At 38.4% G+C, this 21704-nt stretch overlaps 1 protein-coding gene across 5 annotated transcripts in view; it reads left to right on the forward strand.

The window, feature by feature from the left end:
• Positions 1 to 6474, forward strand: part of LOC129729306 (GATA-binding factor C-like) — a 320588-nt gene extending 314114 nt beyond the window's left edge. For all 5 annotated transcript variants that reach the window (XM_055687816.1, XM_055687828.1, XM_055687831.1 and 2 more), the window contains exons 6-8: positions 4186 to 4372; positions 4450 to 4637; positions 4703 to 6474. In XM_055687816.1, the coding sequence (XP_055543791.1) occupies positions 4186 to 4372; positions 4450 to 4637; positions 4703 to 4726 (399 nt within the window). In that variant the 3' untranslated portion in view covers positions 4727 to 6474. The remainder of the gene's footprint in view (positions 1 to 4185; positions 4373 to 4449; positions 4638 to 4702) is intronic.
• Positions 6475 to 21704: the final 15230 nt, after the last annotated feature.

The following is a 21704-nucleotide window of genomic DNA, read 5'->3' on the forward strand; positions in this document are numbered from 1 at the left end:
AATTTTCTCTTTCTCGAATCATCCACTGACATTAAAAAAATATCTGGTCAGAGATTTGAATGATTCAGGGCATTGATGAAATTTTAAAATATAACCTTTGATGTATTTCAGTAGTCGAAACATCATCACCAACATTGATCAAATCTTCAAACTCGTTTTTCTCAAAATGTCAATTTTCGAGTTATCTAGTTCTAGCATTAAGGGGACGAATTCATCTCACGAAATGGACCGGTGAATTGTCCGCCTAGATCATGCGATTTAACACCGTCAGATTATTTTTTGTGGGACTACGTTAAGTCTCTCGTCTATGCGGATAAGCCAACAACAATTCCAGCCTTTGAAGACAACATTACACGCGTTATTCGCGAGATACCAGCCGAAATGCTCGAAAAAGTGACCCAAAATTGGGCCATTTTTTTCCGTGTTGGGTATTTTCGTCACTGCGACCAATTTTTTTATATTTTGTGACATTGGACAATTGGACCATTTAAAACGTAGCCGTGGCCAACATTTGAATGAAATTATCTTTAAAAAGTAAATGGCATAAACCAATTTATCGGCTCAAATAAAGATTTCATACAGTTTAGTAATTTTTATGCGTTTTTTTTAAAGAAAAACCAAATCCTTAAAAAACCACCCTTGAGGTATACTATATGAACATGACAACTTATAAATTATTATAATTATTAATAACTGGTTTAACGAAACTTTACAATAAGATATTCGGATACTACTCGAGTGGCTGGCTAAACCTTTCCTTACCTTTTTACCTTTTCCTTACCTTTTTACCTTAGCAGAAAGCGGTGAACAGCCGTACGCATTTTTGTTCAAGTGAGTGATTTTACATGTTTCATTTCAAAAAAGAACGTAAAACAAACAGCTTCAGATTTATTTTCAAAATTTATCGCACTAATCAGCGCAAATTTCACTGACAGCGAAACTTATCTCCATATGATGATCTCTCATTAATCTGAAGTGAATGACGAAACAGCACGATAGAGCAGAAACGGCAAGAATCCATCGTAATGGCGGTACTGGTAGTATAATTATGGATGCACGTTAGATGGTACCGAGCGAAACAGGACCGCCAATTACTACGTTAATTTCTTTATCTTTCTTACGCGGTCTGCGAGCGTGCAGGAAGAAAGCCGCCGCTGCACTGCTCACTTTATTGTGTGGAATGTCATGAGAAAGATATTGATTGCATACACTTATGGGGAAGCTTCTGAAGCGGTCAGTTTAAATTTTTAGATTTAAGGAATGATAATATTTCCAAAAGATCTGAGCATTCATAAAGTACACGGGACCTAGCGTTATTGCCTCTAATCTATCCGGTTTCGACAGTTGTCATAATAAAAGATTAGCTACTGCAAGCCATCGTGTATCCACGGAGCCATTGTGCTGATGATAATCAATCCAATCAGCTTATGAGGCTAATAAGTCATCGACGTTCAAAGACCGCACAAAGCAAGAAACATCGTGAAACAAAGCGGGGATTATTTTCCACCCTATCAACTAACGTGACATCTTACGTGCGGCCGTTGGCTGTAAAACCAACAGCAACGCCTTATCAAAACTCGCTCGAATCTAGGCGCCTTTTGTACGTGATCGGATATTGTCCAGCGCTTGCACGAATATTTCGCTTACTGCCAAATGATATCAGTGGATTATGACTGCTTGCTAAATAAAAGGTACTATGACGGCTTACAATGCAAGTCATAATAAGGTGTGCGCTCAACGTGATTGTAATTGAAGCGTGAACCGAGAATATGTAGATAGTCGCGGTAGTTATGACAAACTCTGCGGTTCCATAGCTGGTTGCACTTTAGGCAGATAAGGACGATTGCCCAAATCGGAAAAAAATGTTTAAATCCTGCCGTGTATACATTACAAGAATTATACATGCTTCGAACCCACCTAAGAGATATTGTGTGTTTTTGAAATGTTAAAGTTATAATTTATTCTGTAAACAAGAAATCAAATGCTTTTTTTGTATGGATCCCATTACTACTAGTACTTTTTGATCTTTTGTGGCACTTTCTTTTTCCTTTTTGCAGTTTAGACATACGCAGTTATTTAAGACTCTGTGAATTGTTGTGTCAGGTCTCCTCATATTTGCGTAGATTTTGGTAGGTTTTTATCTGAGAATGCTATTTGTTCGTGTTTCGAACATTTTTCAGATTGTCAAGTAGTTGAGGACAAAAAAGTTGCATCTCCCCTTTAAACGATGGGGTCTTTCTGTTTTCAGATTTTTTAACGCATTATCGGGTGAACAAAAGAAAAATCCTGAATATTACACGTCACGTAAAATATTTTATCGTTTGTATCGTTTCAGTTGCTTCTTACGTAAACCACGATTTTGTTTGGAAATTATGTGCAATCTCATTTAAATTTGCGTAGAATATTAAGGAATTTTTTACCATAAGCGATGGAGGCAATTCTTTATATGGATTCGACATAAAGTTTCTAACTGTGTACACTTTATTGTGTTACAGATGGTTATGTGTAAACTGTATTCCAGTGTATTGCTAATGCTATTATCGCTGAGTACTTATGTACGTTTAATTTGCTTCAGATGATTCGAAGTGATGACGAATACTCATTGTTTTAAAATACACGAAATATAAGACTATATCTTTCTGGAACATAGAAAATATAAAAAATTCAGAAATCCAAACAAAAAAAAAATCCTGAAAGGTGATTTTATGAAAAATATAATAGATCAAACATAATTCGATTGACGGTACACTGAAAATATATTTTAGTTTATTCCACGAAAACGTGCGTATTATATACAAAACCTTTTGTTGTTTTCTGCAACGAAACCAATGCGTAATAAATACTTTCGTCAGAACTGTCAAAGTACGTATTCGTAGACGTAACGAAAGGTTTTAAAAATGAACGCAATCATTCGTGTAAACAAACGCTGCATAATGTAAATAGTACGAAAAATTAGTAAGCCTACGCAATAACATATACATTATACGAAATCAAAAATAACAGAATACAAGAATTTCGTTTAAGTAAAAATTCGTGCTTTCGGTTTTTTGTTCGTTGTTATCCACGTTCGTACACAGTAAAAAAATTTACATTTCTTTAAATGCACATAAATGGAGCATTGGAAACCATGTAATATTTCGTGTGGCATTATATTCACATGCAATGTAAATGAATATATTGTCAAATTGCATGCATATTTATAGTCAAAGCTGTAAGTTTATATCACTTAACGTACAAATTTACATGGTTTATAACGATTTTGTTTTGTGCATTATTAACGGTGTGAAATTGAATATGTTTTTCACTTTATGTGCTAGAAACCGTTATGTGCTTTCATTTGTATTAGCTGTAAATTTAAATTTTTGGTACTGTGTACGAGAATACATTCGTGAATTGCACAAATTATGCGTAATGTTGCAATTATATTCGATAACTTGCAATACGAATATTCTATACAATCAACAAAAGTGCTGTACAATCTACGAATTCCATGCTTACGAAACGTGCGTGTAGAGAATAACGAAAAAATATTTTCAGTGTATCTACATTGAAATGTTTTTTTTTCAGAAACTTTTAAGCTATACATTTTCTTCAGTCACTTTGCTACACTGACCTAGAATCAAATCCACCGAATGCGATATGGCAATAATTCCATAACATAGCATCAATTTGCTAACATAATAAGTGTACATGCAGAAAAACGAAACCTAACGACGGCGGCCTCCGATTAGGATCTGAGATTCTGAGAAAAGTGATCTCTCTAATTAGGGGAATGTGGTTGCGCACTCTACGGCGGCTCCGAGTGCAGAAAATCGCTTTGGTTGTCTACTTGGCAGCCCACCGCCAGTAAAGAAAATGATTCGCAGCAGACGGAGTATTCCAACATTTCAACGCATCCGTGGTCGATGTCGCGACTAAATCGAGCGGAACGCATTTAAACGGTGAGCCCGCGCCACACACGCGTCAAAAAGCGCGCCAGTTGCTGATGCGCACGTGTTTTCGGTTTCCGTACGAGGGGACTCACGTGACTGTCCGGAGGTCGAATTGACAGCGAATTAGATATTTATTCTGTCATTTGTTTTACCGACACCCCTACATTGTATTGTTTGTTTAGAAAAATAAGGCCACAATTGAGTGCCATTTTCTGACTTACTGATTGCGATTTTTCCTGTTTCCTCCGGGTAGGTGAATCGGCCACTAACGATGAAAAAGGAAGGAATTCAAACGAGGAATCGAAAGTTGTCGTCAAAATCGAAAAAGAAAAAAGGGCTCCCCGGATCGTGTCTTCCACTAGGTAGTCATCATTTAGGTGACCTAATGAAGCCATTGGACCATAACAAATCGTTTCCCGGGGCGTTTCCTGGTTCAATGGGTGAGTTATCCCTTCTCGCCTATAGAATACAAATCAATGATAACATTTGCCGATTTCACTTCAATTTATTCATACAGGCCAACATAGTCATCTGTCAGGAGGATTGCATCCTGCTCATACACATATGCATGGCGGCTGGTACACTACTGGTATGGGTGGTCTTGGCTCATCGAGCAGCCTACAGACTGGCTTCGGTAGTGCAACTTCACTGGGAGGTGGCATGGGACCGCACACACAATCTTACCACCTAGGACTAAATTCAATGGTAAGTTATTGCTGGAAATGTTACAGTGTACCAATTGACTAACCGAGAAATACACAAAACCACAGAGTTGGCGTTCGGAGTATACGTGATGGAGTACTAGCAACTTTAATACCAACTTGTTTGAATTTGGTGCGACACCCAAGCTTCAACAACAGTCACCGCATCACCATCATCATCAAAACAGTGGCATTCTTTTCGAACATCAGCCACTTCCACATCCTCATCATCACCATCACCCTCACCCTCATCATCTTCATCACGTGCCACTGAGTAGCAGTAACGGCAGCAGCAGCAGTCAGGATCTTGAACTGCACAGTCAGCATCATGCGTTCCACGAGTCTCAACTTCATCAGCATCAGCTGCACCTAGCGGCGAGTCAAGTACAAATTTAAAGGATTTTTACTTTTTTATTAATTTATTTTGACGCCAGAATGATTAGTAGTTCAGCATACACAATAAAGGAGACTTCACAACCGACTCATGATTAAATATGTTGACATGTCTTTCGAATGCTTGCGATTATTTCAACCATCACCTCCACACTTATAAGCTTTCTTTCCGATTGTTTTATACTATTAACAGCACAAATTGTAAAATTTTACGCCATTCTGAGCGAGCAGCGTTTATCAATGACAAAAAGGGACTTCGTTAGTTAAGCAAAAAATGTGCTCTTCCGTTCGTTTTGTTTTTTTTTTTCTCTAGTAAATGTTTTCTTGACCTTAACCGTCGCCGAAAGTGTGAAGCAACAATTCGCGGTAAGTCGGCCAGAGAAACTGATAATTTATGAGCTAATACAACTAGATAGCCATCACCATAATAAACACCCGCGGATAATGGAACCGACTTTGAATGATCGAATTTATCAAACTTAGGCACACCAATTAAGTCCATACAAAGCAGCAGAGTTTTGGAATGAACGGGCCGATGTTTTAAAATTGTTGTAAGAGTAAGTTGTATGGATTTATCAATACTATAACGTTGTGTCCACATGTATATAAACAAACGTCACGCCAGAGGCGGACGAAATTGCGAGTTTTTTCGCAAATAATTATGATGCAGGGCATCCTACATGAATAGCGAATTGTACATTTTTTAATAGTTAGGAAGCAACATGTCATTTGATTTCATCCACGATTACGATATTTTTTAGAAAGAAGAGTGCAATGTTCCGTTGTAATGCTATAGCATGACTAAGGTATTATTTATGCAATCAAACATAAGTAGTTATAATTCCGGTTCTGCACATCAGGACCTACATAATTTTAGCCTCGGTTCAGCCATTGCAACCCAACCTGTGAAATGTGAACTGCAATACAAAAAAATCAGACATCCTTGATTGAATTTTTTGTATCTGTATTTATACACAAACTTAATAGAAGTATTTGTCTATAGAAAAAAGAAGCAAACATTTTAGTGCGAAATAATGTAATTATTACATTTTTTTTAAGAAACCAGGGTTATGCCACGAAATTGAATTGAGCAGTGTGACATGCTATGTTTATAGAGTTTAGAATGGGTGAGTTAGTTCTAATAGAATGGATCCGAAGTAGAGCGCATGCTACAGCAGTGGCATCAGTAAAAACAAATAAGAACAAAACACAAACACGAAGGAATCGCTATAAAATCTTGATGTGTTGTTAGTCACGATAGTCATACTGGAAGAATTTTTAAATGTTAAACGAACAAGTGGTCAAAAATGCAGCTCTAAATTTTGCGAAACTGTAAATTGAACGCTGTATAGAAGCTAAGTAAGTTAATATGCTAAAACGATATTGATATTCTAATAAGGTATAAGCATGTGTAAGATACAAAAACGTGTAAAGAATACAAAAAATATCTATTAAAATAATTTAAAATCAAACAATCTAGTTCACATTTATTTTCTAATCTCTTTGAAGTCTTAGAAAGAAATGATGTTTTTCAGGTAAGGGACGAAAATTATATTTTGAAATGATGGTTCGCAATACTAAAGCCAATACAGAGTACATATGGCTCAGTCAGGTCGCATGTAGTATCGGCCGGTTCAGTGTGACTTGCTCCTCTGCATTTATTTCACTTAGATACTAAATATAATAACCATAACCCACGAAACTTTTACATTCGCATGGACACTTCTTTGAAAGGCTCAACATATATAGTATACCGTCGTGTGGGGCTTCTTTTGACATGCGGGGTTTCTTTGAACACATCAGTTTTATCAAGTTTTTGACGTAGAACTACGTCTCTCAGGAAGCTCGGTTCGGTTCGATGTAAAATGAAAATCTAAAACCGGAAAAAGTGAAAAATATGTCCAATTTCAAATGCCAATAAATCGGTTAGTTTCCATTAGATTTCCTTCGTTCTTGCAGCAATCGACTGGGAAATCTTCTAAGAATCCTACCAAATGCAAAAAATCGTAAATTTATAATTCGGGCTATTGTACTATTGAAAATTGTCGAGCCTTGTCTGTGAAAGTCTCAACATATATAGCATACCGTCGTGTGGGGCTTCTATTGACATGCGGGGTTTCTTTGAACACATCAGTTTTATCAAGTTTTTGACATAGAACTACGTCTCTCAGGAAGTTCGGTTCGGTTCGGTGTAAAATGAAAATCTAAAACCGGAAAAAGTGAAAAATATGTCCAATTTCAAATGACAATAAATCGGTTAATTTTCGATAGATTTCCTTCGTTCTTGCAGCAATCGACTGGAAAATCTTCTAAGAATCCTCCCAAATGCAAAAAAAAACGTAAATTCGAGCTATTGTACTATTGAAAATTGCCCAGCCTTGTCAAAACGTAAAATTCGACAGCTGATAGGTCGTTACATGATCGCTTCCCCAAGCACGGTCGACAAAATTTAAGATTTAGTAATTCGGAATATACTATTTTGCCTGTATAAGAGTCTGTTTCAGCCGAAACTGCTCATATTGGATCTAGACAGCGACTACAACAGTTCTCACTTAGCAGCAGTAGCAGTGCAACGAATAGCAATGGCAGTGGATAGCAGAGGCAGCTGCGACAACAGATAGCAGCAGCAGCTGTGGCAACGGATAGCAGCAGCAGTTGCAGCGGGTACCAGTATAGTGGTAGCGCCAGCTGATGCAGCGGCGCTTCCTTCAGTAAAATGCTGTCTTTGTGCGGTAGCGGGTAACTTCAGTAGTAATTGCATCCAATGAGAAGTTGCCTCATTTTGACTGGCGTTCAAAATACATGAGCCGTCAAATTTTGAGTGTTAAAACAGCTTTTCACTGTGTTATCTTTCACAAGGAATATCTTCTCCGCACTCTCAGTGATAACGCAAAGATGTGATCAGCATCTTATCCGATATTGAATTAAACAGCAAATTGGCCTTGTCAGAGTAAGTTAAATGCCTAATTGAAGAGTTGGTTTTCTCTCTTAAATCAATAACATCTCATTTTAAATGAAGGAACAGTTAAAAAATTTTACTTTATCTCCACGCCTCAGAACGTATTGAATTCTCTTTTCCTTCAGTGATATGCATCACCCGAACAGCTTTTATTATCTGCATAAAAATTAAGTTATCGCATAATCAAACCTTAAAAGTTGTCAAGTCTTGATCTGCAAAGCAACTATACAATTGAAACTCCACTTTTCCACAAAACTTTAAACATATTCAATACAAGTAATGTAACAAACAACCTTATGTAGTTCTACGTCAACCTTACGGTCGTGGCTTTGCGTACAACCCTTGTGATTTTTTTTGTAAAAATAGGAGACTCAAATGCAGTCGGCTGATTAGCTACAACAAACTCTTCGATTCGCACCAAAGAAAACCAAATAGTTGGCCTAAAAAAGAGCTTGTAAAGGGTGATTTTTTAGGAATTTGGTTTTTCTTTAAAAAAAAAAAAGGCAGAAAAATAACAAAATTGTATGAAATCTTTATTTGAGCCGATAAATTGGTTTATGCCATTTACTTTTTAAAGATAATTTCATTCAAATGTTGGTCACGGCTACGTTTTAAATGGTCCATACGGAAAGTCCTATTTTGGGTCACTTTTTCGAGCATTTCGGCTGGTATCTCGCGAATAACGCGTGTAATGTTGTCTTCCAAGGCTGGAACTGTTGTAGGCTTATCCGCATAGGCGAGAGACTTAACGTAGCCCCACAAAAAATAATCTAGCGGTGTTAAATCGCATGATCTAGGCGGCCAATTCACCGGTCCATTTCGTGAGATGAATTCCTCACCGAACTCTTTCCGCAATATGTCCATTGATTCGCGTGATGTGTTGCACGTTGCTCCGTATTGCTGAAACCACATGTCAACAAGACCCAGCTCTTCCATTTCCGGCAAAAAAATCAGAAATCATCGCGCGATAGCGAGCGCCATTGACCGTAACGTTGCGATTTTGATCATCTTTGAAGAAGTACGGACCAATGATGCCTCCAGCGTGTAAACCGCACCAAACCGTACATTTTTCTGGGTGCATTGGCGATTCTTGTATTGCTTCTGGTTGCTCGGCAATTTTGCTCATTAACATACCCATTTAACCAGAAATGAGCTTCGTTACTGAACACAATTTTTCGCGAAAAACATTTTTCACAGAGGACGAATTTTGGTGTTGTTCAGGCGTAAGTCTGTTCATGGTGAAATGGTAAACCAAACTAAGTACATTAGACTTTGACAGCTGTCAGAGTTCCCGTGTCATATCTGAATACACGAAAAACCAAATAGCTTTTTGCTATTCTCACTTCTGTTCTCACTCACTTTGTTATAACTTTTAAAAAGAAATATAATTAGGTTTAAAAAAATGTATTTTTGTACAAAGTCGTATCGATTTCTCAAATTATCCATAGTCCCACCCGGAACCAACAAACAACTTTTAATAGCTATATGAACTTTTTTTTGTCAAGAAACTCAAATGAAATAATTCGTAACTGTTACATACATATCCGTATACATATAAGAAGAGTTGCATTTACATTAAGTGAAAAAACTCGGAAAAAGTGTCAAAAGAAGCCCCGCCAACGATACTGCTTTTAAACCAAAAATGCGGTCCAATTCTAACCTATTTAGATTTGTTATGGCTGGCGAAGAAAATCTTTGCAAAATGCTAATTTTGTTGTACTAAAATTTTAAACAATTCTATAACCGGGGAAGGTTCTAATGATAGTTGAACCTTCCCCGGTGATAGAACTTCTCTCCTCTGGAAGGGTGGTCTCCCATAGAAATGAAACAAACGTTTCTTTCTAACTCGGGAACTAATCAAGCAAATGGAACCAAATTCAGCATGTGGGGGTTTTTAAGGGATTTGGCATGCGAAGCTATCTGTGGGTAAGAAATCTTTTCATGGTAGGTCGACACCCCTTCCTCTTCTGGAAACGAGAGGTCCCATGAAAACGAATTATAAATTTGTGTACAACTCTAGAATCAATCAAGCAAATTGAGAACCAAATTTAGTAAATGAGAGTTTCTGGGGTAAAAAAAAAAACATTTTCATGGTGGTTCGACACCCCTGCTTCTTCTGGGAGAAAGGTTTGGCGGTCTCCCATATAAATATCACACAAATGTCTGCATAACATGGGAACTAATCAAGCAAATAAAACTAAATTTGGCATTTGGAGGATTTTTGGGGGTAAGAAATGTTTCTATGATGGTTTGACACCCCTTCCCAGAAACAGATATTTCAATCAATTTTTCTGAAAAAGAGCCTCAACTGATATGCACAGAAGCCAGATTCGACCCAGGCGCCATTTCAAATCCAAGATGAAACGATTTGGCCAAAAATTGACTCCATGAAATCCAAGATGGCAACTTCCTGTTTTTTGAAAACAGCCGAACATGACCGAATATCACTCAATACGAGTAATTCCGCGACGGTGGCGAACCAGCCTGTGGCTGAAAGCCACCTTAATAAAGCAATAAAGAAAGTTTTTACGCGATCCTAATGATAAATCGACCTCAAACACCATTTTACTTCCTAAGTGAGTGACTACTGACGTCTGAAAACATCCGAAAAGGACCAAATACCATCCAATATAGATATTTCTGATATCGGGATAGTGCACAGAAACAGAACTTTCGGAACTTTAATGATGCACAAATGCCAAAAATCGACCACAAATTATAAGATGGCAACTTCCGCTGTCTGGAAAACAGCCCAGAATGACCAACTACCACCCCTTATGAATATTTCCGCAACCATAATGACGCCCTGGGACCAGACATTTGCTCCACATGCCATTTTTAAATCCAAGTGACGACTCCCTGTTTCTGGAAAACAGTCGAAAGTGGCAAAACCTGATATGGAAATTTCCGAAACCGGAATGTTGTACAAAAATCCAAATTCGACCCCTGACACAATTTTCAATTACAAGATGGCGACTTTCTGTGCCTGGAAAATATCCGAGAATGACCAAATACCATCCAAAAAAAGTTATTACATTCCGTATCGGAACTCGACCTTCTGTTTATTCAACTTAGATTTCGCAGCCAATTGTTCAGCGTTACGATCCTACTGACTCTAATAGTCTCTCCCGAGCCGAGACTCGAACGATGACTGGCTTGTTAGGCCAGCATCGTACCTCGGGACCAGCTGAAAGGTTAAAAAAAAATCAGATTAATTCAACATAGGATTTGCATGTCGTTGACTAAAACCTAACCGCATCTGAATTCTGGGTTATTCAATGAAACGGTATACTTTGTAGATGAAAAAGTCCTAACAAGATATATAAATCACCTTGAATTCTCAATGAAATACGTATAGTGCGTTTCCATGTCAAATGACCTATCGTCGAATATCGACAGAATATTATACCTAGTATGCCGGGAATGCACTATTTGGGTTATATAAGAGCCGGCTTCTGCCCAAACCGATCTAGTTACTAGTGGGTAACCAAGTGGTAGCAGCGTCAGTGGCTTAAACCATACAGTTTACTAGTGGGTAGCCATGCTGGCAGCGTCAGCGGTAGGAGCAGCGGCATTACTTCCTCTTGTAAACAGCTGCCTTTGTGCGGTGTAGTGGCACTATCACTATATGCCACTGTCGGGGATAGCTCGCTGCCTTCCATAGCAGACGGACCAACGCTAGATTTTGGATCTCCCTTCTGCGTGGGAAACACCGTCAACTTGCAGGCATGCCCCTAGTTCTAGGGAAACTAAAACCAACCGTCTTTTTTGAGGACGACCACATATTTTTAGTTGAAGTAGTAAAAATGAATTTTCCACATCTGAGTTGCATGCCCATGTAATCATGATAATTTTATCAATAAACGGAATTCAATTTACCTCTAGAAACTGTAAGTGTCTTAGTAAGAATATACAGCACTCGTGGTTGGTTCGCAGTGGCTTTACAAGACGAATAACTATCGCAAGTCGTCGTTTTTGTTAAAAACTCATTATTCATAGTTTCGAGAAAAACGAACTTGAAAATTTAAATCTCCCCATTCCCCTTAAACATATTTGTGTCTATTAATATTAAGACTTTAGAAGACAAATGTAAAATGTGAACCATGAACCATGGAATAAGTAGATTAAAATCAAATTTCAGTACCGTGAGGCACCCTAATTCTGCGCGGCTCTTAATTCTGCGCACTTAGTATCAAAATGTTGATGCTGTTTAGTAAAAAAGGAAACATAAGCAGAAAGTCAACAGTTAATATATAGGAAATCACTTCCAAACATCATTTTTGAAAATCTGCTTTTAATTGATAATTTTTCAACATATTAATATGAAGTGCGCAGAGTTAAGAACCGCGCAGAAATAGGACGCTTTACGGTACATGCGAAGAAATAATATCCACAGTGCTAGGATAGAATTGAGGTTAACCACTTTCCAAAATGTTTTGGCGAATGGCAGAAAAAAATTACCTATTGCACGCAGCATCAAATGTGTTTTGGGCGCTAGGCAACTAATATCCTTCATTACATGACTTGTGGAATAATTGTCGTTCTGTTGTTATCTCGGTAGCATTTTCTACAATTTCTATAATTTTATCAACTACTAAGTTGTCCATAACAGCTAACGGATATACAACAGAATATAACAATACGTGCTGGTGGCGGGAAAATTTTAACCAATTCACAATCAAATGATTTCACAATGTGTGTAACACAATTTCTTTTCATCGACATATGATATCGATAGTATTCCCAAATTTATCGCAAAAATTACATTAACATAAGACAGGCTGTCATAGTTCTATGATGGGCTTGCGGTCGTGTCCTATAGGCAACCCCCAAACTTAAAAAAACCTGAAGGTAAAACGAAACTTTCGAAAACAATTGAGGATAGAGAAAACAAAGATAATTTTCAAAAGATAATTAGAATCATATTGCATCATTGGAGTTTAATTATTCTTTTAAAAGTAGAAAAATTCATAAAAACTTAGCTTTTATCATAGATTGCTTTAAGATTAGACTCCATCAAATAATGTCAATTTTAAGTTTCTAGATTTAAATTCGAAATAACTTGGAAACGGATGCATTTAGAAAGCTAATCGCCAAAAGCTTTTTCAATGCAAATGTTTATCCAAATCTTTTTTAGAATTTTTACAATATAACTGTTTTGGAAAATGTTGAGACTCGAGTTTTTTTAAACTATTAAAAATTTATCTTTAATTTCTCATTTTAATCCTGAACTTGGGACCGAGAGTTTTGTTATAACGTCAGGTTTATTTAAAAAATAAGAACAAAATTTCACTTTTTTATTTAAATTGAAATTTTGTGTTTGTTTTTAATTTATTTTGGTAAAAAGAAAACTCACTTCAATTTTTTTAGTATTTTATTTGTGAAACATTATTAGTTCTAAGTCATTCTCAGACCGTTATTCTGTACAACCAAAGGTTTCTGAGCTATAATGCTTCGAGTAAAACTCACTTGCATATTAATATGGCCGCTTAATACATTTTTTCATATGATTGATGGTTTGAATCTATTTTGTATGAATATATCAAACATTCGTATTTATTAGTTCAACCGAAAATAGAAACAAACAGTCGGATTTTCGCCAAAAATATTGCTCGAATGCGTTCCGATATAGGTTACTAATCGGAGAAATCAATTCGATTCCAATCTGTCTCTCACAACCTCTTACTTGTTGATGAATAATTAAACAAAACTTTATATACATCCAAAAGCCAAGCTTCCAATCAATACATGAAATTAAAACTATTTGATGATGCGATTGTACGGTGCGCTATGGCAGCAGCAACATTCGAAAACCGGTAACGGATCAAGATGGTATCAGACAAGCATACCGATTGCCCTGATCAGTTCATTATTATCCACAACAATCGAACAAACAGCACGCCTCTATGGGAAACGAACAGACTCCAATAGCCGATCATGACAGATTAATAATCATGACTAAGAGCCATATTCTCATATACTCACAGTTTAATAATTGCCGCAATAGCATAGACGGCTGTATTTATGAAAAAAAAAAACATTCAACTCCAACCGCAAAACAGCATACCTCTCTGCCAAAAAAACGATACTCACTGACAGCCTGCGGAATGATTACAAACATCATGTGTTTTACATACTCCCCGCGGCGATTTCCCAATCAAATCTGACTAGATCGGAATCGATGCACATACAGTTTATGCCAACAGGCGGCTCGGATTGGATTGGATTAGATCTGAAATTCGAAAATAATAGTAGGTACTAGAGAGATCGGTAACGAGTGCACAGTCCGTCCAGCGGGGGCAGCGTCATCACCACGATCATCATCAACACCGATCGTCAATCGGGGCGTAGAAAGGCCACAAGAGATTTTGAATAATGAGCCCCTGGCCGATTGCGCCGCGCCGATTTGGCCCAGGGACTCGCTGCTTGGAAAGCACAACCCGTAATCCCGCCCAGTCATGTTTAATCTATTAATCAGCAAATAACGCATTTATGATTCTATTAATTGAACAATCGGATAGCATTCCTGGATCTCAGGCTGCTTGTTCATGGCAGTTAAGAGAATTTGAGAGTTTGTAGTTGGGGCGCGTATACATTGAATGAATCTGATCAATTTGTTGACTCTCTTTCTGTTTGTTTCGATAATGAGATTCGGTTAGTTTATGCAAACATGAATAGGAGAATAAATCATGTTTAATATTATAGAATAAAATTTGATGTTGACTATTCTTCAAACTAGCGCCTAATTCGAGGGGCAAATTCGATCTCACTGACATAAATGAGTCTTTTTTTACTGAATTAAACTCAATAAACTGCATCACCCCAAAAAAAGACCGCCTATGTAGTCACTCATCTTTATATCGTCTTAAAAAATGTTTTCTGTTTAGATGCCTTCAGGTTATTTATGGAAGAAAAAAGTTTTTTTTAAATTTACTTCTATTTATGTTCATTCTGGCGATTTTGAAGGTTTTGGGGTGGTTTGAAGCGGTTTTGGACCGAATTTAGAATTACATCTACCTTCTCGTGCTTTAAAAAGGGCTTGTTTTTACTTTTTAAAGTCCTTTTTATTGCTTTGTGCCAGGAAACTTTCATCCATACTCCGTGTGCAATTTTAGGGTATATCAAGAAAAGTTTCAGTGATTTAAATCATCGAGAGAATCATCTTTTCAATTACTGGTAATTTAATGTCGTCTTAGACATTAATATAGTTTCTTTTTCTAAAATCGTTTAGCGACGTATAGCCTTCACAAGAAATTTACCATCAAAACTTGTCATTGTCACTAGTGAATCCGTCCGTCAAAATGGTCATCGACGAATCCATTTACTAGTGACGACAGACGTTGGAAAATGACTCGTGAAAACAGCATTCAGGATCCTCACTCCTCCGGGAGTTCGGTAACCCTAATCTTAACAACCAGTCGATGTAGGCACTCAGCCAACTTATCCGGACCAATCTTGATACCGGCCGATTTGTTGTTTTTTGGCTGCTTGATGGCATCTTGAACAGCAAGTCTTCGTCCCCTGCTGCATCGACGACGTCATGTCGATCGCCGCGCCATCTTGATCCTCTTGCTGTATGTCATTCTAGTGTTCATCGAAGTGCTGCTTCCATATTTTGTGAACCTCACGATCGTCCACCAGAATACTCCTTTCCTTATCTCGGCACATTGTGGCTCGCGGTACAAAACCTGTGCGGGATGCGTTAGATTTCTGATAGAACTTTCGCGTCTCATGAGAGTAATACAGCTGTTCTAGACCCTCGAACTCCTCTTCTACCTGGCGGCGCTTCTCCTCCAAGAACAGTTGATTTTACTGTCTCCTCTTCTGTCTATATCCTCGTTCTGACGAGTAGCTGGTACACGCTGAACTGAGCTTTGTAATCTCCAATGATGATCAAGATGATATCACGATGTGTTGGACAGCGGTCGTATTCGCGATCCAGCTGCGCATAGAACTCATCCTTATAATCAACGGTACTTCCGAAGTGAGGGCTGTGCACATTGATGATGCTGACATTGAAGAACCTGTCTTTGATCCTCAATCGGCACATTAGGGGTGTCATGGGGCACCACATAATCACCTGTACTCAGCTCATGTGTAATGCCACACTTCTATAAATGGTATGACCATCCCGGAACCTGCGTACCATAGAATCTTTCCATCCATGAGAGATCGGCAGCTCGGTGTTCCGAGCTTCAAACGTTAGTCTGTTTTCGTTGCGTGGATCCATGCCGATTTTTCCAATGTTGTAGTTCTTCCTGATGCAGACTCACAAGGCGCTGACCAACGTGGTATCGCTGTCTTAAGTTACGATTACCACCAGGACTTCTGGCTTTGGTGTCCAGAATCCTGAGTGCAGTAACAAGACGGTAGTTCAGTCGCTCCTAATATGGAGAACAAACGCTGTTTCAAACCTCTTCTTAGATGCTCGGATTAGCTCCTGAAAGGAGACCTCCATTCCCAAGGAGCATACGATCAGAGGTCTCATCGGGGTTGATTACTCGTACACCTCACGCGGATCTAATTTTTACCTGTAGGCTCAGGATATCGCATTGTCCAGCGGTTCACAAACCAATGTTATAGAAGCTATGGAAGATCATGGGCGAATGGGTGTTCCGGGCCGATCAAGGCTACGATGGATGGAAATCAGTACTATGTGATGATTTCGGGTAGAATATCCAGTTCATCCAAATCCCGCAGGGGACTTTAGCAAAGTGATGGTCTCTTTTGAAAGCTGTTACGCTATAACAGCTAACGGTGCCCAACCCTGATACAACGCCACCCAAGATTAGGCAACAGAAGGTAATTTTTGGCCTTAAGATAGCAGTATCCGGGTAAAGGAAGAGATAGGAAAAGAGAGAGGAAGATAAAGGACGAAGAAAGGATCTATACCCTAGTTGACATACGGAAGGGTAGATGACTCTTGTTCTAATCGTCAGATCGAGAACACACACGCCAAATTTTCAAGAATGAAAAGCAAATAAAAGAAGAAAGCTACATTTAACGAGAAGTAGAGGACGATAGTGCCGGCTGTATCCGAGTGTATCGGATTGCATCGTAGAATACGACAAACTCTGAAGACTTGTAGGACTGTATCGTGCCTATTACCAGGCGGAAGCCGCCATCAACATCTTCTCTTCGCTAAGGGATCCCGACCAGGGAAACGTTGAAATGAGCCAGTTCGGCGGGACAGCGAACTTCGAGACGACCCCAGAAGGAAAACGGTGAGATATCGGTGAAACGAGGAATCGTCGACCCAAATTGGTTGACCGCGAAAGTACGTACCCTCTCTCCCTCCTTCCCTACATGTCATCGATGGGCCTAACGCGTCATGAACGGTACCGCAACATGAAACTTTAGTTCGAAATATATATATTGAAATACGAGCCAATCCTCTTCCGCTAGTCTTTGGTTGGTCCGTTTTTCCTGATCGAGATCGGTTTCTGTTGCATAGTACAGAGTCCCTCCCGAACACGCTACGAACCCCGAACTCGCTACCGGGTGAATCAGGTGGGCAGTGTGAGGCAACTCACAGTTACATGGTCTGGAGGTGTATATGTATAATCTATGGAAGTCATGCCCAGGCATGCCAATGGTACTGTCTTTTTTTTTTACTGTCTGCTAAGGGTTTTTCCTGTTGCTGTTTGTTCGTGATACCTATAGTGCTGGCAGCCCGAGAGTCACATTGAGAATGTATTGGCAACAGCGTATCACAAAAGGAAACGAAAAATGTACTCCGTGTTTCGATTCGGCATTATTTGGAGGATGTCTTCGGGATTGCGAATGTAGAAAAGAGAAAAAGCTGTTTTTTTATACAGATATCCGTGTCCACACTACACAAACAGCGCGTTTCGGTAACAGCCCGAATACGCCTTTGATGGATGTCGTGTGAGGGCTGTTAAAAAAGGCTGTGGAAAGAAGAAGCGTAAGAACTGCTCGGCACCTCACCGACAGGCTTCGTGGGAAGAAAAGCAAATTCGGCAATATAGCGGTTGTGCACTCAAGGATGTGTGCTATCGTCGACATGGGAATAAAGTGAAGAGCAAAGAAAAAAAACATTCGTGTAAAGAAAAAAAACATGGTGTATGGGACGGCAACATTATAGTCGCAATATATTTTATCTGTCGGCTGCCTTTATTTTGCCAATATCAACACTGTCATAGAGGGTCGCTCTCGGATGTCATTAAAAAAGTGTCATCGCCCAGTTCATTTTTTCCCCTGGTCGTGCCGACTACACAGTGCAACAATTTTTTTGCCTTGGCCTTCTATGTATGATTTTTAGGTGAAGTTTGATGCGAAAATAAATTACTCCGAGTTTGAACAACTTAAGGGGCAACAATGACGCCATTTTGAATTTTTGAGAAATCGGAAATTTATGATGTTTTTTCAACGCCATTTTGTTTTAAGACCAAATGTTAAAATTCGTATAATTCGTTCGTTTCGTAGAATCACCGTTTTGGGCTCAGTTTCTGTCCGATTTGAGATCTGTTTTTTTTAAAGATGGGTAAGAAGATGCTAATATGTGGACAAACTCTTAGAATTATGATATTTGGCTTTAAAACAAAATGGCGTCAAAAAAAACATCGAAAATTTCCGATTTCACAAAAATTCAAATGGCGCCATTGTTGCCCCTTAAGTTGAAATATGTTCAAACTCGGGGAAATTTAGTTTTGCATCAAAATACACAAAAAAAATATATATAGAAACCAAGGCAGAAAAAAAGCAATTTTTGTTGCACTGTGCTATGGGCCTCCCAAGCATTTGCGGCAACTCGCTGGCGGACCCAGTATCTCGAAGGAGTCCAAAACCGGACGAATATACTGGACATGGCATGTTGCACGAATGCCGGACAACTAGTCTGCAAAACTGGTGTCACTGGGCATCTGGTTGCCACATAACGCAGAGAAGTGCAGCGGGCAAGATGGTTAGACCAAATGGAGCAAGACCTGATAGGCATTGGATGCCCGTAAGATTGGAGAAACGCGGCCAGGAACCGAGTTCCTGGAGGTATTTTGTTCATCAGACTAGATTTTAATGATGTTACGCCAAATAAAATAGGTAATCTGTAATTTGTTTTTAATTCTCTCTGTCTTTCTGATGGTTTCCCAGTAGTCTGGTTGGGGTACTATGTCTGGGATGGTTTCCCAGTAGTCTGCAGGCTCGACTCAACCTATTGTAATATTTTCAGGAAATTTCTATATTTCTACTCAAAAAAATATAAATATCGATACATGCCTTTCCTGGAGATTTTGATTATTTTGGAATGGTTTGAAGTTATTCTAGGCTGAATTTTGGATTACGTTCAAATGGCAATTCATGGGTATAATTCGTAATATGCGAAAAGTAACATAAACCTATTAAACCACTTGGATGGAATCAAGGATGCAAAAAGTCGCTCGCATAACAATCATTCAGAAGTCATATCTGATATTAAACATTTCTACGCGAGTGGAAAAACTGAAGCAGAGAAACATATGGCGACATTCTTTGATGATTCCCTTCCAGCATTGCTTGTTTCGTGCAGTGCGATCAATGTATGGTGAATGTTTCACGAAAGAATCGTAAACGGTTGTGCTCGTGCGATCACAACGATATTTTTTCCTGTATGGACTTCCTCACTGCGACCAGAATCGTTGATCTATTGTGAGATATGCCCGGGTGTCTGCTATATCCCGCACTTTTATTAGCAATACCGCTATTGAGAAGTGGCATGCTTATTGTAATTTTTTATCAGTGCTTGTGTGTAATGTGCTACCCTTCCTTTTACACGCTTACTGTTCTTCTATACCGAGCCTCCTTCCTCCTGCCAAATATCGCCAATTATAATTCCCTGAGAAGTTTCGTCGTGCGTCCTTCTGGCCAGTTTTATTGATAGGAGGGACTTATTTTTGTTAAAAGGAAGTCACGCAAAGGTATTGTAGATTTCAGCTTAAAGGAAGGATAACTGGTGGGGAGCCTGAGAATAAACCCATGCTTAAAGTCCCTTTTTGACATCGAGTGTCCTGATTCTACTAAGAATCGAATCCACGACCATACGCTTGACAAAGCGGACTCTCTAACCTTGCGGCTACGCAGCTCCCTCGAGTCGTCGAATTGCAACGATTCTTTCAAATGTTTTTTTTTTTATGGTAGGCAGAATTTTACTACTCCAAATCGTGCTTTCACCGTGGTGATTTCATCACATGCTGATGTAACATGCTACAATTTTCGTCATTATTGACGATAGCTATTTTACTTATATTTACTTCGGTTAGTAAATAGTTAAACGCAATCTCACGTTCATTAGGATTCATGATTTTGTATCACCGGTGATAATTTTTCGCAGATTCTCGCGATACTGTTGAAAGCAAGCGAACTTAGATAAAATACCTAGATATTATCGTGTTTTAGTCATTCAGTCTCCTTTCAAGGTTTTTGGAACAGTCACGATTTAAAAGTGAGAAACAATCAGTAACGTTTCTACGGAAAATTTGTACGCAAGTGAGAATGATTGAATGATACGTGTTGAGATCTAAGAATATATTTGCATCAAATATTGCGAGCGAATAAAAATTTCTATGCTTGGATGGAATATTTTTTAAGAATATTCGCATGGATGACACGAACTTCTGATAAAATCTTAGATAATGTCTACGTTCTGTAATTTATCTAGCTTGCTCCAGTAAGGCCGCAACGCTGTAATAACCACCAATATGGTACAGGTGGAAAGACTGTCAAGTAGCTTCATATTCCCGCTATGATTAATCCAGAACGTGTTCTGGAACCTGTAAACCGATTCCGAAAGAGTCCATAAAGATTTCGAGGAAACGCTATACTTTTTAAATGACATCTTTTGCTTGAAAATTCATTCAGATATCTCGGAGATTAATTTATTGAAAGCTGTTATTTAAATAAAAATCAACATACAGTCGTGAGACAATTCTTAAATTTTTATGTCGACATATTTTTTTATTTTTATTATTATTTTTTCTTGATTAGTGAAAATATATGCTCGATTATTCGGAGTATTCGGTTATCTGGAGTGAAACATTTTTAAAAACAAAAAAAATGAATCTCAGAAACATAAGCTTCCAAAACCAATTCAAAGGCTTTTGACGGAATCTGCAATATTCAGTCTGCATGAATACAAACCTGTTACTGTGTCATCTGCACTTTTTGTCGAAAATAGACAGCTTCTAACTTCTGATCGGCCCAAAATCTTGCATTTTATCTATAAAATATGTTTAATTAACATATAAAAACAAATCAACGGTATTCTGTTTTATGGCAATCGTAAACCAAAACAAGTGTAGTCTTGTTATAATGCAGGTTAAAAATTTACCGCTAGCAGCAAGTTATCGAAAGCTCCGCTTTAATTAAACCGGAGTCACAAACCTCAAACGCATATAACGGGTCGTTTAAATTTCCTACAATCATATCTTTTAATTGATTTCACTGTTTTACTACCCCATTTATATCAACAAACTGCCGCGTTTTACTGAGATTGCGCTCAACCATCGCAGAGAGGGCTGAAGCTGTCTATTGTTGATATGAACTTAATTGGACAACGACGTCTATAAAACACAAATAAAGCATGCATCACCTGACTCCCATGGAGAACTACCAACAGGTGATCTGCATCCATTATAGTCGTAGTAAAAGTGACAGAGTTTGAATTTTCAGATGAAATGCGATTCTGCCTTTTTGTACATAGTTATCGATTGGAATTTAGCGAACAAT

The sequence above is a fragment of the Wyeomyia smithii genome, chromosome 1 (assembly GCF_029784165.1).
Source record: "Wyeomyia smithii strain HCP4-BCI-WySm-NY-G18 chromosome 1, ASM2978416v1, whole genome shotgun sequence".
Taxonomy (NCBI): domain Eukaryota; kingdom Metazoa; phylum Arthropoda; class Insecta; order Diptera; family Culicidae; genus Wyeomyia; species Wyeomyia smithii.